Below are 17,066 nucleotides of genomic sequence, written 5' to 3'. Positions count from 1 at the left end.
CTGACATGCATGTCCAAGCAATAAAGTGCTTAACTTACCTGTGAGAGAAATACATGTTTTTTCCATTGTAATTTTCTCATTTTTCAACCTCACACAACATGGCTACTGGGCTCATTCTTCCTTTCTTCTTTTAATAAATTTTTTTCTTTCTTTCCCTCTTTAAATGTCCTGCTCAACTTGACAAAGTGCTGATGCTCTCCCTGCCATAGTCTTGGCTCCAGCAGAGGCTGGAGTTGTATCCAGCCTGAATTTAACTGTCCCTTGCTGCCTGAGGCAACTTTTGCCTGCGACTCAGATTTGATGAGTCCTGGCCAGCTGCCGACTCCCAAGTCTCCCCTTTCATGGTCTCTGAACCCTCAGTTGTCTGGAGTGGATGGAACAGGCACACTGACCCACATCAGATTCCGTAGTATCCTGATATACATTATTGTCCTTTCGCATCTCTTCCAGTCAACTTGAAGGGGCTCTCTCTAAATGGACAAGCTACCAGGATGACGTTCGACAGTTCTGCGGCTGGATGGATGGTGTGGAAGGCAGCCTAATCGAATCCGAAAGGCAGTATGCGGAGCTGCGGGAGAAAGTGGCTGCTCTCGGGAAAGCCAAGGTTAGAGCCAGATCACAGGGTCCATTTAGTCTTTTATGGGCTTCTTTAGAACACTGTAGTCAGATGGAATTGTGCTGTCTGTGTGCCAGGGCTGTGCACCTAGGTAAATTATATGCTGGGCTTGTACCATGATTTCTAATGGTTTCTTATATCAAACTTCTGCTTGTTCATATTTTCTTGGTGAGTGAAAAATTTTTCCCCAAGATGAGCCTGTCTCTGCATCTATGTCTTATAATAAAGCCATTTAAAATACAGTCACTTATAATACCTTCAATATCTTCAGCCTGCTCATCATTAAGAAGAAAAATGTCTTACTTTCACATTCCTTTTTAATTACTTGTGTGCATTTTTCATAATGTTGATATCCTGTAAAGATTTTACAAATAAATAAGTACTATTAAGAATATGTCCTTTTTTATGATACTGGGATTGAACCCAGAGGCAGTCTGCCTCTGAGCTGCACTCCCAGCCCTATTTTAGTTTTATTTTGAAACAGAGTCTCACTAAGCTGCTGAGGACCTTGCTAGGTTCCTGAGGCTGGCCTCAAACTTGTGATCCTCATGTTTCATCCCAAGTACTGGGATTATAAGCTTGTGCCCCCATGCCCAGCTAAGGGATGTTTATTAAACTATTTTATTGATCACATCCAGTCATCAGATTTCGGGAACTTTGGCTTATAGCTACAGCCTGGCTCTAGGGTGTGCTCACTGGAACATCACACCCTACGCTGTACTTAGGACCTCCTGCACTTTGTTTCTGTTCACTTTGTCATTCTGTACTGATTGTACTACCCTGGAAGCCACTGTCCCAGGCTCCTTTCTCCTCCCCACTTCACATCCCCACTAGATCCTACTCATCTACCTGTTTCTCTGGAGTAATATCACACTCCTAAGTTTTTGCTGTTTCTTATCTCCACTGACTGTTATTTTCATGTCGAGGTGAATACCTCTCTTCCCTTCTTCAGCTACCCATCAGTTTCAGTGGCCTGTAGAACACTGCCAGTCTCCCTCCTGTGGTTTGTATAAATGTTTATAATCCCCCTGCCTTCCTCCTCCCCTCACCTCCCAACCTCCACGCATCCCCTCCACTCTTACTGAATTTCACACTATTTCCTTAAAGTTTCATAAACATTGAAGATTACAAGTCTTTGCAAATCTCCCCTTTTTCACGATGTCCTCGCTCCCTCTGCTCTCTGCAACCTCTCACTCAACTTTCTGGAGAAGTTCAGAAGTTTGATTTGCTGTGATACCACCTCTACACTCCCTGGGCTTAATTAGTGGTTCTTCTCTCTCCTATACCTTTGTTCAAATTTCTTTATCAATTTTATGAGATACATGTTTATGTGTCCCTCTTCTTCAATGGATAGAGATGCTTAATTTTCCTTATATCCTAAGCATTTGGCTCTCTTTCTGATGCTAAGCAAATGATGAATAAAAAATATTGGATGACTAAATGGTCTTATGTGACCTATGCCAAGTCACTTAATATTCTGAGTCTTGTTTATGCATTTATAAATTAGTATAATCATAATGCTTTGCTTTATAATTATCTCTCTATTATCCATTACAATAATTGCTTCCTAATTAATTAAATTGTTCATCTATTCAATCACTATTTATAGAGAAGTTGCTGCATGCAGGCATGGTGCTTCAGTCTAGGTAAATAAAACAGATAAAGTTTTGTTCCCTGTTCCAGGGGGAACATGTACAACAGCAGTAACCATACAAACAAATTAGTAATTATAACTGGTAAGTCCAACATAGAGAAAAAAAAAAAGAGGCATGGTGTTAGAGAAGTGATTTGAAAGTGCTGGTAGGGATTGTTTGTGTTCAGGGTAGAGAGATGAAAAATGCCTCTGTAAAATAAGAGAAGTATAGACTATATAAAAAATTTAGTGAACATAAATGAGGCTGTGAGGAGTTGGAGAGAGATAATTCTAGGTAGCGTAAACAGCATGTCCACAGGCCCTGAGAAGGGTGTTTTAGTCCCCATTCTCATTCTCACTGCTATGACCCAAATACCTGGTACACAAAACTTAGAGGAAGAAAAAAATTATTTGCTCATAGTTCTGGAGATTTCAGTACATGTTACACCAGCTTCTAAGCAGAAACCAGGGCTACAGGTCCTCAGGGTATTATGGCAGGGAGTGGAAAAGGTATGAGTTTAGGAACCCGTAGCAGCTGGCCTGACAAACATTGTCCCCAGCCCCCAGGGGCCTCTCCCCAGCAACCAGCTCCCACTTCCAACATAGCTGTGACATCTACCACACAAAGTTTGGGGGACATTTTAAAGCCAAGCCATAAGCCAAGGATGATGGCGCACACTGGTAATCCCAGAATCTGAGAATCTGAGACAGAAGGATCCAGATTCAAGGACAGCCTCAGTTACTTGGTGAGGCCCTTTGCAACTCAGTGAGACCCTGTTTCAAATTAATGAATAAAAAATAGGGCTGGGCATGTAGCTCAGAGGTAGAATGATCCTGTGTTCCATCCTCAGTACTGCAAAAATAATAAATAAATAAGTAAATAATAAATAAGTAAATAAATAAAACCAAGCCATAACAGAGAAAAGGAACCTAGTGCAACAGAGAATGGAGAGGAAGGTAGAGCATCCCTAGAGCAGAGGGTCAGCAGGAAGGGCTCTCACGGGCAAGTTTGGAAAGGTGGGAATGACCTCATCATGTGTGGCCATATTTGCTGCCCTGAGGATTTTCAACTTGATCCTGCCACATTTGGGAAGATAACTGATGTTTTAAGCCAGGGCTTGACATGATTCCATTTTCAGCCCTAAAACATTTTATCACTTAGGAAGTTGTGTGGTGTGTAGAATAAGGAATGAAGCAAAAACTGATGGAAGGCTCAGTCTCTGTGTAGGAGACTACACATTTGTACATGCACACGTACATCTATATCAGATATATTAAGGGATGGATGGAGGGATGGATAACCTGAAGTTACTTGTCAGGTATACAGCTAAAATATATTAATTTAACAGTATCATTGATATGATGGCACATGAGTAACTTTTTTATTTTTTTTTCTTGAATATTCTCCAGCTGTTAAATGAAGAGGTCCTGAGTCACAGCAGCCTGCTGGAGACCATTGAAGTCAAAGGCGCGGGCATGACGGAACACTATGTCACCCAACTAGAACTCCAGGATCTGCAAGAACGATACCAAGCCATCAAAGAGAGGGCCAAGGTATGGCTAACCGGGTTCCTGTGGACTCACCTGTGCTGGAGTGCTTAGAGCTGGGCTTAATGATTGAATTGTTTTTAAGAATGACAGGCTGTTAAAGCATATAGAATAACAGATGCTAAGAGAATTTTAATACTTTCAGAGTATCACTGAAAAAAACTTCCAATATTATCAGTACATAAAAATTAATAAATTAAAATAATTTTCATTTTGAGATTTCTATAAATGTGCCAATTTAATTACATTTTTAACAGTTTTATAATGAGGATTCATAAATGCTATATTCTATCTGGTAATAAGAGTTTTATAAAGTAGAAAATGATTGTAATATTTATTATTCTCCATCTAGGCCTCACAAAGAAAACCCTTTTGGGATACTGGATATAGGACCCAGAGACTTTCTATGTCCAAGCTATACCCACAACCTTTTTTTAGAAACATAGTCAGTTATGCTAAATTGATGAGGGTCTTGCTAAGTTGTTGAGGTTGCCTACATATAATCCTCCTATCTCAGCCTCCCAAGTACTGGGATTACAGGCATGTACTACCACACTGGCTAAAAATAAAAGCACGTTTTAAAAGCACCTCTTTTTTATTATACAAAATTCAGAAAATTAAATTCACAATGAATTCAAATTCTCATTTAAGGCACGACATAAAAATTTTAATGTTCTTCATTAACAAAAGTGAATTTTCATGCAAAGTAAAATTAATTCATTTTGGCCTGTGTAATAGTATTTTATTAAAAGTTCAGAGATCCGGTAGTTAACAAAATAATCTTTAAGATCCATTTTAATTCTGAAATATCTATTTCTGTTTTGTACATAAGCCTTCGAAGTTTTATTTTTTAAGAAATCATTCATATCCCAAAGGTGTAATAATTGTGCTTTTCTAAAATTCTCAAATTTAATTCATACAGCACTTTGATGCTGCTCATAATATGTGCTCCTATAGTAACTATTTTAAATGCTAATTGCAGGAAGCAGTGACCAAGTCTGAAAAATTCCTTCGCTTGCACCAAGAATATCAGAGAGACCTGAAAGCCTTTGAAGTCTGGTTGGGACAGGAACAGGAAAAGCTTGACCGATACTCAGTTCTCGAGGGTGATGCCCACACTCATGAGACCACCTTGAGGGATCTCCAGGTAAAGTCTATTCTATCCTAAAACCCAGGATTCTGGAATTACAGACATGCAAAAATGCACTTGGCTTGTGTTATTTTAATTGGAAAATTTTCAGACTTTTCTTCAGATTTGAGGAACAATATATCCAGTGTTAGGGACACATTTTTGTATAGGGTAGAATAAAGTCATTTGTTTCTAATGTGAAGTACAGACAGCTCATTTGGCCGACATGCTAACCCACCGTGCTAACCCTCGCTGAGCGAGGCCTGGTGTACCATCTCCCGCAGGAGCTACAAGTCCACTGTGCAGAGGGACAGGCACTACTGAACTCAGTACTGCACACCAGAGAGGACGTGATCCCGTCAGGCATCCCCCAGGCAGAGGACCGGGTGTTGGAGTCGCTCCGGCAGGACTGGCAGGCTTACCAGCACAGACTCTCCGAGACCCGGATGCAGTTCAACAATGTAGTAAACAGACTGAGGCTGATGGAGCAGAAGTTCCAGCAAGTAGATGAATGGCTCAAAAAAATGGAGGAGAAAGTGAGTTTCAGGACGGGACGTCAGTCTAACCGCGCAACCAAGGAGCTACAGTTACATCAGATGAAGGTGCGCTTCAGGGAAATCCTGATCCCTGTCAAAGCAATGCTTATCTTGCATAATTTGTTTCATTAAAATATTTAATGACTCTTTGTCTGTGGCTTGTAGAATTTCTTTCTGCTTGCCTAGAAAAAAAAATTTTTTTTTTTCCGGTACTGGGATGGAGCCCAGGTTGAGTTTATTCTATCCTAAAACCAAGGATTCTGGGATTAGAGACATGCAAAAATGCACTGGGCTTGTGTTCTTTTAATTGGAAATTTTTCAGACTTTTCTTCAGATTTGAGGAACAATATTCAATATTAGGGACACATTTTTGTATAGAGTAGAATAAAGTCATTTGTTTCTAATGGGAAGTACAGATTGGCTCAGTTGGCAGACAGTAGATGCTACAGCCCCAGTCCTATTTTTTAGACTTTATTTTGAAACAAGATCTCACTGAGTTGCAAAGGGTCTCACTAAGTAGCTGAGGCTGTCCGTGAACCTCTATCCTCCTGTTTCAACCTCCCAGATGCTGGGATTATAAGCATTTGCCACCACGCCCGGCTTGCCTAGAATTTTTTAATAAATCAAATGGAGCATCCTTCTTCCAGCAATTATTTTGTATATTCGTCTTTGATAGATATAATGTAATGGAAATATTTTGTATTTTTTACCTTGCTATTTTAAAATATATACCTGATAGCATTAAATCATTTAAGTTTATAATTCTAATATGGTACATTGAAACATACTTCTCAATTAGTTTTTTTTTCTAATTTTCATACAAGTTTGATAGTCACATTCAAAATAATACACAAGCTTTGGAAATTTTTAAAATGATCTATTTTAGCCGGGCGTGGTGGTGCACGCTTGTAATCCCCGCGCTTGGGAGGCGGAGACAGGAGGATCGCGCAGGTTCGAAGCCAGCCACGCGCGCTGGCTTAGGAGACCCTGTTTCCAAATAAAAATGTAAAAATAGGTCTGGGAGTAGAGCCCGGAGGTAGAAGGGCTTCCAGGAACCCCAGTACCACCAAAAAAAAAAAATTATCTATTTTAATATTGATCTAAGATGCAACCAAAGATGTAAAACATATATGTCACTTTATTTTTTAAAAAAACTAGGACTGAATGCAGGGATATTGTACCTTTAAGTTACACCCCCAGCTCTATGTTATTTTTTTATTTTGAAACCGTCTTTGCTAGGTTGCCGAGAGTCTTGCTAATTTGCTGAGACTGGTCTCAAGCCTGGGATCCTCCTGTCTCAGCTTTCCAAGTAGCGGGATTACAGACAAGTGCCATCAAGCCTGGCTGTCACTCTGATTTTTAAATTTTTTTGAACTGAAGTTTAATATACACAGAAAATACTCAAACTCATAAGCATACAGCTTTGATCACATTGTTGTAAGATGACTTTTTACCAAGGTTCTATATGAAACATTTCAAAATTACGCCTCACAATACATTCTAAACACACTCTGAGATCACATTCTCTTAAAGGAGATACATACACATAGGCGTTGTCTTGGCCAAGACTGGCTCAGATTGAGTTTCTCCCTCCATTTCTTCTGTCCTTTCAGAAGTGGCATGAAGAAGTGACTGCGCATCGAGATGAGGTGGAGGAGGTGGGGAGTCGGGCCCAGGAGATAATGGACGAGAGCCGCGTGAACAGCAGGATGGGCTGCCAGGCCACCCAGCTGACCTCCAGATACCAGGCCCTGCTCCTCCACGTGCTGGTGAGCGCACCTCCAGCCACTCCAGATGCCAGTCAGCTTCCCGGCCAACTGGTCTCCCTTCTGTTAACCTCCAGTGAAGATGCCTGTTGATCAGGAAGGCCCTCGCTCCAGCCTGGCATTCATAGTTCAATTTTCTCTTTTCATTCATAGGAACAAGTAAAATTCCTTGAAGAAGAGATCCAGAGTTTGGAGGAATCAGAATTATCTCTCAGCTCCTATTCTGATTGGTACAGCTCTACTTATAAAAATTTCAAGAATGTGGCTACCAAAATTGATAAAGTAGATAAAGCGATGATGGGGAAAAAACTGAAGACATTGGAGGTAGGCATACATCCTTCAGGCTTGTCCCTGACCTCACTCCTCTCTCTGGCTGTCTCCTTCCCCTGCTTTAGATACAGGAAACGTGTGTTCATCCCAACCTCCTATGACTGATGATCCCCAGCTATATTGCTTCACTCTTTTAGTGTGTATGGTAATGGGGTAGAACCCAGGGGCTTTCTACCTCCAGGCTACACCCCCAGACCTATTTTCTATTTTATTTGGAAACAGGGTCTCACTAAGTTGCTGAGAGCCTCACTCAGTAGCTGAGGCTGGCTTCGAACCTGTGCGATCCTCCTGTCTCAGCCTCCCAAGCACTGGGATCACAAGCGTGCACCACCATTCCTGGCTTGCTTCAATCTTAATACAAAGTAGTAAACTCTAAGGTCAAGAGCTGGCTCTTTATTTTTTAACTTGTGATGCGTTGTTATCTAAACAACTTACACAGGGCTGCCTACAGTGTCTTAACTAAATTCCAGTTTGACAAATATTTCGAGAGGGAATATAATCAATTCCAAATTCATGGGCTGATGCCTTAACAAAAAGTTTGTGTGTGTGTGTGGGTGGGGGGGTACTGGTGATAGAACCCAGGGACATTCTATCTCTGATACCCACAACCATATTTTTATTCTTTATTTTGAAAGAGGGTCTCACTGAGTTGCAAAGAGCCTCACTAAATAGCTGAGGCTGTTCTCGAACCACGATTCTCCTGTCTCAGCCTCCCTAATGCTGAGATTATAAGCGTGCGCCACCTCGCCTGGCCAACAAAAAGTTTTAACATATCTTTTGAGAGATTGGCAAGGATGATAGAAATACCAAATTATTTTACAGATCTATGATTTGGAAGTTATATATTGATTAAAACTTTTGAGCTGAGCAGAGTGGTACATGCTTATAATCCCAGCATTTGGGAGGCTAAAACAGGAGGATCCCAGTTCGCAGCCAGCCTCAGCTACTTAGTGAGGCCCTTTGCAACTCAGTAAGATCCTGTTTCAAAATAAACAATAAAAAATAGGGCTGGGTGTAGCTCAGAAGTGGAATGCCCCTGGTTTCCAACCCCGTACCACACACACACACACACACACACACACACACACACACGACTTTTAAAACATCTATTGAAGTAAAAAGAAAACATACTAGGTGGATTCTGATTTCTGGCAAGTCAGACCTGGAAGTAATTTTAAAAGGTGTGTGTGTGGATGTGGGTGTGGGTGTCTGTGGGTGTCTGTGGGTGTCTGTGTCTGTTTATATCTGTATGTGACCATGCCTGTGTATAATAATGAGGATTGAAACTAGGGATGCTCTAACTCAGAACTGCACCCACATCCGTATTTTATTTTTTATTGTGAAACAGGACCCCCCTAAGTTGACCTAGCTAAGTTGTTGAGGCTGTCCTGGAACCTACGATCCTCCTATTGCAGCTTCCCAAGTACTAAGTTTATAGGTGTGTACCACCATACCTGGCTACAAGCTAATTTTATTAGGATACAAGGGAACTCAAGAAGGGACTCGGAAGCCTGTTACCTAAGAGGAAAGAAATGGGAGTGGCTCTGTATTTGCTTCTTATTTACTCTCTTTTCCAGGTTTTGTTAAAAGACATGGAGAAAGGCCACAATTTGCTGAAATCAGCCCGAGAGAAAGGAGAGAGGGCCGCTAAATACTTGGAGGAGAGAGAGGCCGAGATGTTAAGAAAAGAGACCCACAGTCACGTAGAGCAGCTGAAGGAGCTGACCAGCACTGTCCGGAAGGAGCACATGACCCTGGAGAAAGGCCTCCACTTGGCAAAAGAGTTCTCAGATAAATGCAAAGCCCTGGCTCAGTGGATAGCAGAATACCAGGAAATCCTACACGTTCCTGAAGAGCCCAAGATGGAGTTATATGAGAAAAAAGCTCAGCTGTCTAAATATAAGGTAGTACCTTGCTGAACACTGGCAGATGCACGTGGAGGGCCTGCAGGGATGAAATGGGAGGGACAGGAGCCCCAGTGTGTGTGACCCACACACCAGGATCTCACTCTGAGGTCCAAAAGTTGTATCAGCCAATAAATGGTGATCTCTGACAGTGTGATCCATCTGGATCATCCAAATAAATCGCACTGTAATCTGGATCCCATCCCTGTAGATTTCTGTCTGTTTCATATAGAGACTTCCATTCATCTTTTAGTACCTGAAGCCTAGAAGTCAACCTATGATAAATTAAAAGTGAGATACAAAGACCGGTGTGGTGGTGCATGCTTGTAATCCCAGCATATGGGAGGCTGAGATAGGAGGATGGCAGTTCAAGGACAGCCTCAGCTACTTAGTGAGGCCCTTTGCAACTCAGGGAGACCCTGTTTCAAAATAAAGAATAAAAATGGGGCTGGGGGTGTAGCTCGGGGATAGAATGCCCCTGGGTGCAATCCTCAGTACCACAAAAAAGGTAAGATACTATATTTGAAATAAATGAATTCTAATCAACTACAGCTAGATATCTTAGATATTTTTAAGATGCATAAGCCTTGAAATTTTTTTTAATTGTTCACTTATTTTAAAGTTGATTTAAGATGCAACATAAGCTGTAAAACATATATGTCACTATATGATAGGGATACAAATATTTCACTTGCTCTGATTTTCTAAGCAATTGGAACGCTTAGGTAGATAATTTTTATTTTTAAAAGATCTGAAGGAGCTGGGTGGCGTATGCTTGTAATCTCAGCATTCGGGAGTTTAAGACCAGAGGATCGCAGTTCGCGGACAGCCTCAGCTACTTAGTGAGGCTCTCTGCAAATCAGTGAGACCCAGTTTCAAAATAAAGAATAAAAACTAGGGCAGGGGGTGTAGCTCAGAGGTCAAATGCCCCTGGGTTCCATCCCCAGACCCACACACACAAAAAAAATGATCTGAAGGACTCAGTGAAAGCCTGGAGGAATGACAGCACACTGGCCCACCGAACAGCTATGGAAAGTGGCGAAACCTCTCCAGCTAACATGTCTATTTCTATGCTTGGCCTCCCTGTCAAGCCTGGCAGCTTCTCTTTGAAGATGTCACAGCTTCTTCTCCTCCTCCACCCCCGCACCAAATTCCTGATATATTTAAAAGCACTTTTAGCCTAGCTCAGCAAGGTTACAGCTGGAATTTATCTCCCTAATGCCACATCTAAGCTGGCACTGGCTTCATAACCTCAAAATCAAGAGAGAGTGGCCTTGTTCTGCATTAAGTTGAGAATTTTTTTTGTCTGCTCAAAGGAATAAAATAGAAGCCAGACATGAACAGCATTAAATTTAGCCAAGTGCAGTTCTTTTCCATATACTTTTCTCCACATGAAGAGATATTTAATGTCCAACTCTCTTTTTGTACCGTATTTTAAAACTGTTTTAGCCCTAATAAATCATTCTCTCGTTCATGTTCTGTGCTGACTGGTGATATATGTTCCAGGTCTTTCTCAGGGGTAGGTCATGCGTGCTCGGGGCAGATGTGTATATTAATTTTGTCCCATGGACAAGCTCCCTTTGGTCTTTCTTTCTTTGTAATTCAAGTCGCTACAACAAATGGTGCTGTCCCATGAACCATCAGTAAACTCCGTGAAAGAGAAAGGTGAAGCCCTTCTGGAACTGGTGAACGATGTCACTTTAAAGGACAAAATAGATAAACTTCAACGTGATTACCAGGACCTCTGCAGCATAGGAAAGGTGAGATTGGATAGTCAATGAGGTGTTTGTTTGCAAAAACATGAGCTCTACCTCTTTGTTCTCAGTCAGAAAGTTTGAAGAATTAGTAAGGGTCATTACCTTTACTTGTATCAGTTAAGCATTGAAATGGCACAATGGCTTTTCCCTCCATTCCTGGTAGTTTCTTATTTACTTATTTTGGTGCCGGAGAAGGAATCCAGGACCTTCCACATGCTAAGCACACTGACCTTACCACTGAGCCCCTTTCCTCATAGAAACATGAGTAATTCTACCTGCTCTATGAGTTTCCCTGGGTATCTTGAAGGACAGAACAGTTTTGAGTAGTGTCTTTTCCTTGAAATACCCCTCTAATGGGCATCTGGTTTTGCAGGAGCATGTCATCAGTCTGGAGGCGAAAGTCAAAGACCACGAGGCCTACAACAGTGAGCTCCAGGAGGTGGAGAAGTGGCTGCTGCAGATGTCTGGCAGGCTGGTGGCACCTGACCTTCTGGAGACAAGCAGCCTAGAGACAATTACCCAGCAACTGGCCCACCACAAGGTACACACCATCTCTAATGAGCCGGCCACAGCACGGCTTAACTGCCGTTTGTGTGTGTGTGTGTGTGTGTGTGTGTGTGTGTGTGCGCGCGCGCGCATGCATGTACATGTCGATACAGTTCTGTATTGTAATAACTGTACCTAAAGAATCAAGTGTGAGTCCGACAACTGGGGATGGCTGGACTTGATACTCAAGTGAGCCAAGAAAAACTAAATCCTGGCATTCAACGTCTGCTTACATTATTGCATTTTTCTTAACTAACAATTTTTTCTCTGGGAACTTAGTCTTTACAGAGTCATCTATCAAAGGAAGAAATTAATTCTATTTTTAAAAAGTGCAGCCACACAGAGGGCATGGGACTAGTGATTAGAGTCTGGATTCTGGTTCAGACTCGTCTCCTTCCTTGATGGGGGAATGGACTCTCTGAGCCTAGCCTCTCGTTCTGTAGAAGCAGTAACAATTGCAGCCCCTCTCATAACTCCTGGGACGATGCTCATGAAAATATTTTATAAACCACAAAGGATGTATTCTCATTGTTATTATCATGTATTTTTAGCAATTACATATACCAGATGACAGATGGTATGTGTCACAATTTTATGTAGCAACTCACTAGTGATCATAATGGGAGATCATTTCATGATGTGACCTTAGGAAAGCCATTTAAGGTCCTGGGCTTGAACACTCTTACTGGGGTGAGGGGAAGATTTTATTAAGCAAATGTAAACAGAAAAGTAACTACTGCACATGGTGCCTTCTGTTGGGCACTGAGGAGATACCAACCCAGAGACATTTGATCCTTGTAGCAGCCTCTTAATGGGGTTAGCAGGCCTATTCCAACTTGAAGACAAAACAGCTCTGGATATATGCAATATCCACCAGCCTAGCACCACAGGAAATAATGGTGGGCCCAGCTCTGCTGAGAGACCACCCACGTTTCCAGTTGACTTAACCTTGGCAACTTGTGTTGGGGTGTGTCCCTTGAATTAGCATTGTAGAGGAGTAAGGCACGTTAAGGCCTGATTTGAAAAGTTGGTTCCTCCTCCCTGAATTATCCATGTGAATGCTCCCTAGAGAATACATATGGGTAGAGTGCTGTGAGCTGAGATCCCACAGAGCTCCCTCTCAAGCAGAGGGCTCTGCCATTGACCTCTGTGGTTACTTGAATGTGTTATATGACCTCTTTATGCATCTGTCTTCATTCATTCATTCATTCATTCATTATGGCACTGGGGATTGAGCCAAGGGCATTTTACTTCTGAGCTACACCCCCAGCCCTATTATATTTTTATTTTGAAACAGGATCTCACTAAGTTGATGAGAGTCTCACTATTTGCTGTGCCTGTCCTCGAACCTGTGATCCTTCTCTCTCAGTCTCCCACATACTGGAATTACAAGTGTGCCACCATCCCCAGATTTTCTTCATCTTTATAACAGTGGCAGTATACAGTTATTAGAGCATATACATAATTCTTGGGGTAAAGCAGGTACTAAATAAATAGTAAGCACAATTGTTATTTTATTAGTATCTATATTATTAAATGTAAATCAGATATTATATAAATGAAGGATTAGAAATTAGACTATTATGGAGATTATTAGACAATCTGGGTGTGGTGGCACATGATTGTAATCCCAGCATTTGGAAGGCTGAGGCCCGTGGATTGTGGTCTGCGAACAGCCTCAGCGACTTAGCGAGGCCCTTTGCAACTCAGTGAGGCACTGTTTAAAAAAATAAAAAGACTAAAAATTAGGGCTGACGGTGTAGCTCAGAGGTATAACGCCCCTGCGTTCTATTCCCAGTACCGCAAAAAAAAAAAAAACCCAAGATTATTAGATAAATTAGATATTAGTTAAATTAGATTAAATAAGGGCTAGATGTAGCTCAATGGTAGAGCACTTGTCTAGCATATATAAGACTCTGGGTTAAATCCCCAGTATCAAAACAAGTAGGTTAAATACTAATTAGGTTGTTTTGGGTAAATACCAAAATTATAACTTGTAGACTTGACAAGCGAGTGGACAGCCTTTTCTCTGGCAACAGTTCCGTGGAGCAGATCCCGCTGAGACCAGCCACGAGCACTCTGGTCTTCGCGTTACCTCATCATTCCCCATGAGACTAGTCCTTAAACTCATTCCCCGCTCCCATGGAATACCCCTAACGCCGTACATGTACTTTTTTCATTATTTGTTAATACTCAATCAAAAGAAATGACAAAGTTTTTTCAAAAATTTTATTAGACCATGAAATGATTAATTTTAAAATTTCCTTTAATGAACAGGTTATTTCAGACTACAAGGGGATTACTAAGGATTTATATTTGTTTCCTTTGGGCAGGCAATGATGGAAGAAATTGCAGGGTTTGAAGACCGTTTGAATGACCTTCAAGTTAAAGGCAACGCTCTGATTAGCCAATGTGCGGACCACCTGCAAGCGAAGCTGAAACAGAACGTACAGGCGCATCAGCAGGGCACGAGGGACAGCTACTCGGCCATCTGCAGTACCGCCCAGCGAGTAAGTACCACAGCATCTCTGCGAAGGATGGATAACAGAGACAGACAATGCCACCCAGAGTTGTGTACAAAGAGGATTGATGCCTAAACCTTTGGGTAGTTTTGATGTGATGGTAGACAGGAAGTAAGAGTACAGATTTTAAGGTCCCTATACAAAAATTAACTCCATATATTTTATTGATGTGACTAAGCGGTAAATTTCAGACATTCAGTTTCATCCAATCCCTTGATTCTAATAAACAATTATGAAAAATGTTACTAAAGTTGTTTTGTATGGGTTTTTTTTGCAGTACTGGGGGTGCAACCCAGGGGGTTTTGACCTCGGAGCGACACCCCCAGCCCTATTTTTTTATTCTTTATTTTGAAATAGGGTCTCAGTGAGTTGCAAAGGGCCTAAGTAGCTGAGGCTGTCCTCTAACTGCGATTTTCCTGTCTCAGCCTCCCAAGTACTAGGATTGCAAGTGTGTGCCACCATGTCTGTCTTCTTTTTTCTTTTTCTTTCTTTTTTTAATGGTATAGTTTCCTCAGATATGCGGATGCTGTGGGGGAGTCCTGGGGAGGGAAATCCATTTAAATGGCCTGGCTTCATTTAATTCCAGGGATGGGGTGAGCTGGAAAGCAGCTGTCACACCGCCATGTGACACCTCTCTTGCAGGTGTACCGGAGTCTGGAGCTTGAACTTCAGAAGCATGTCAGCCGGCAGGACACCCTGCAGCAGTGCCAGGCCTGGCTCTCTGCAGTGCAGCCAGACTTGAAGCCGAGCCCACAGCCACCTCTCAGCAGGGCAGACGCCTTTAAGCAGGTAGCAAACACCAGACAGTTTGTTATTCTTATGAGTCATTCAGACACTCAGACAAAACACATTAGGTACCTTTAATGTGCCAACCTCTGCTGGCTCCTGGGAATAGGAAAGTTCAAATAAGGCATGATCTTGGCTGTCACCCAGTTTATGTTCCAGCCAGGTGATTGGGCATACTACTGGATTATGGGTCTGGTAGAATAGGAGGAATACAGCTCTGTAAACAAAGAGCGACTCTAAAACCCAATCTGCTGGTGACCAGGGCTAAGTCATTTAACTTCTCTGAGCCTCTATTTCCAATTTATGTAAAATGAGGATTACAAATACAGTAATGTTTTAGTATCCACAGAGATTTGGTTTTAGAATCCCACAAATACCCAAATCTGCAGATCCTCTAATCCTTTGTAGAAAAATGGTATATTATTTGTATATAACCTCTATATGTTCTCCTGTATACTTTAAAGCATTTCTTTGTTACTTATAATACCTAATGCAATGTAAACACTATATAAATAGCTATTGCTTAAGAAATAATGAAGAGGTGTACCTAGTACAGGCATAGTTTGGTTTTTTTCCCAATATTTCTGATCTGCAATTGGTTGAATTTATAGATGTGGAACTCCTAGTTGACTATATACACATTTCTGAAAGTTAATATGAAATCACATTTCATATCACAAATGAACATGATTGGCAAAAAAAGCAATACTAGCTTCTCCCACAGTTTCCCTGGCAAAAACAAGAAGCTTAAGTGATTACTGAATAAATAATGAATGGAATGTTAATTGTTTTCTGTTAAAGGAGCATGTTCCCAGCTTAGAGCTGCGCAGCTGAGACTTCAGAGTAGAAGGAATAGTTTAAAGGCATTTGTACTAAGCAGCTTTTCCATGCAGTATTAACCTTGTGGGAAAATATTTCAGGGGGAATTTAGTTATAAAGGTCATTGTTGCCAGATTTAAATTAAAGGTATTAAATGACTTAATTTCTTTACCACTGACAGATTAATATAATGTACTTGTTCATTTAATCCCCATAGAGAATGTGTCTATTTCATCCATCCCCAGTATTAATGACATATATATGTGTGTATATATACATATTACTTATGAAAAGGTTCACATAAATTTACATATTATACTTTATAAAGAATAGACTCAGTGCGAATGAAACATGGCTCCCTCCGAGTCAAGGAAGACGAACTGAAGAAGACGCTCTGCCTTTTCAGTAGACTGTGAGCCTCTTCAGTCAGTGCTTGTCTTGTGGCTCCTTGTAACCAATGCACTTTATTCAGAACAATCCAGAACAAAGTTTAAGTTGTTTCCAAAAGGGAAATAAAAAGGAACGAAAACAAAGATTAATCTTCTGCTAGGGCAAGACCTACCGCTCATCAGCAGAAGTTGTAGCCGAGGCCGATCCCGATCTTTCCACAGTATGTGGGTCTCGGTCCCTGCTCCAGCCTCTTCCACACTCTAAGTAGTCGCCCCCCGCACACACACACCTGAAAATAGCCAGCGAGGAAATTAGAGGTGGTGGAGAGAGACATCTGGATCTCAGATGGGTTGAAGGGGAAGGGATTGTTTCATTCTGTTTCTAGCATTCATTCTTTGTTTTGTTTTAAATAGTATTTCTCCTGACAACGTCTGTGTTCATACAAAGCTGCGCAGCCCTTCGTGGCTGGCTAGTGTGGCCGTGTGACTGGGGAACCCCACAACTGAGGACTTTAAGCAAAGCCACCCTGGGCCTCAGGCTGTGACCCCTGCAGTCACAGTGGCCGTGGTCGCAAGATGTGTTGTATGTCCCCAAAATCTCCCCTATGGAAACACTCCACAGATATAGTGACAACACGCTCCACAACACCAGGAGAAAAAGACACAAGCTGATTCCGTTCAGAGTGCCATATGTTTTTTTATAAGCCATAAGATGTGGATGGGGGGTGGAAGAGGACTGTCTGATTTGCCTTTGAAATTGATTTTAGCAAAGTTACCTTGCAACT

The 17,066-nt window shown here is 41.6% G+C and overlaps 1 protein-coding gene across 3 annotated transcripts in view; it reads left to right on the top strand.

Annotated features, from left to right (window-relative positions):
- SYNE1 (spectrin repeat containing nuclear envelope protein 1) overlaps positions 1 to 17,066 on the top strand; it is a gene marked incomplete at both ends in the record, with an annotated part of 486,197 nt that overhangs the window by 253,018 nt on the left and 216,113 nt on the right. For 2 of the 3 annotated variants that reach the window (XM_080699888.1, XM_080699887.1), the window contains 11 exons: positions 451 to 604; positions 3,660 to 3,803; positions 4,780 to 4,944; positions 5,211 to 5,528; positions 7,076 to 7,231; positions 7,382 to 7,552; positions 9,136 to 9,462; positions 11,070 to 11,222; positions 11,593 to 11,760; positions 14,099 to 14,275; positions 14,930 to 15,076. In XM_080699888.1, the coding sequence (XP_080556014.1) occupies positions 451 to 604; positions 3,660 to 3,803; positions 4,780 to 4,944; positions 5,211 to 5,528; positions 7,076 to 7,231; positions 7,382 to 7,552; positions 9,136 to 9,462; positions 11,070 to 11,222; positions 11,593 to 11,760; positions 14,099 to 14,275; positions 14,930 to 15,076 (2,080 nt within the window). The remainder of the gene's footprint in view (positions 1 to 450; positions 605 to 3,659; positions 3,804 to 4,779; positions 4,945 to 5,210; positions 5,529 to 7,075; positions 7,232 to 7,381; positions 7,553 to 9,135; positions 9,463 to 11,069; positions 11,223 to 11,592; positions 11,761 to 14,098; positions 14,276 to 14,929; positions 15,077 to 17,066) is intronic. The other variant, XM_080699889.1, reaches the window with a different exon arrangement.

This window comes from Muscardinus avellanarius (genome assembly GCF_963383645.1).
Source record: "Muscardinus avellanarius genome assembly, chromosome: 8".
Classification (NCBI taxonomy): Eukaryota; Metazoa; Chordata; class Mammalia; order Rodentia; family Gliridae; genus Muscardinus; species Muscardinus avellanarius.
This window is presented reverse-complemented; position numbering and strand designations above follow the sequence as displayed.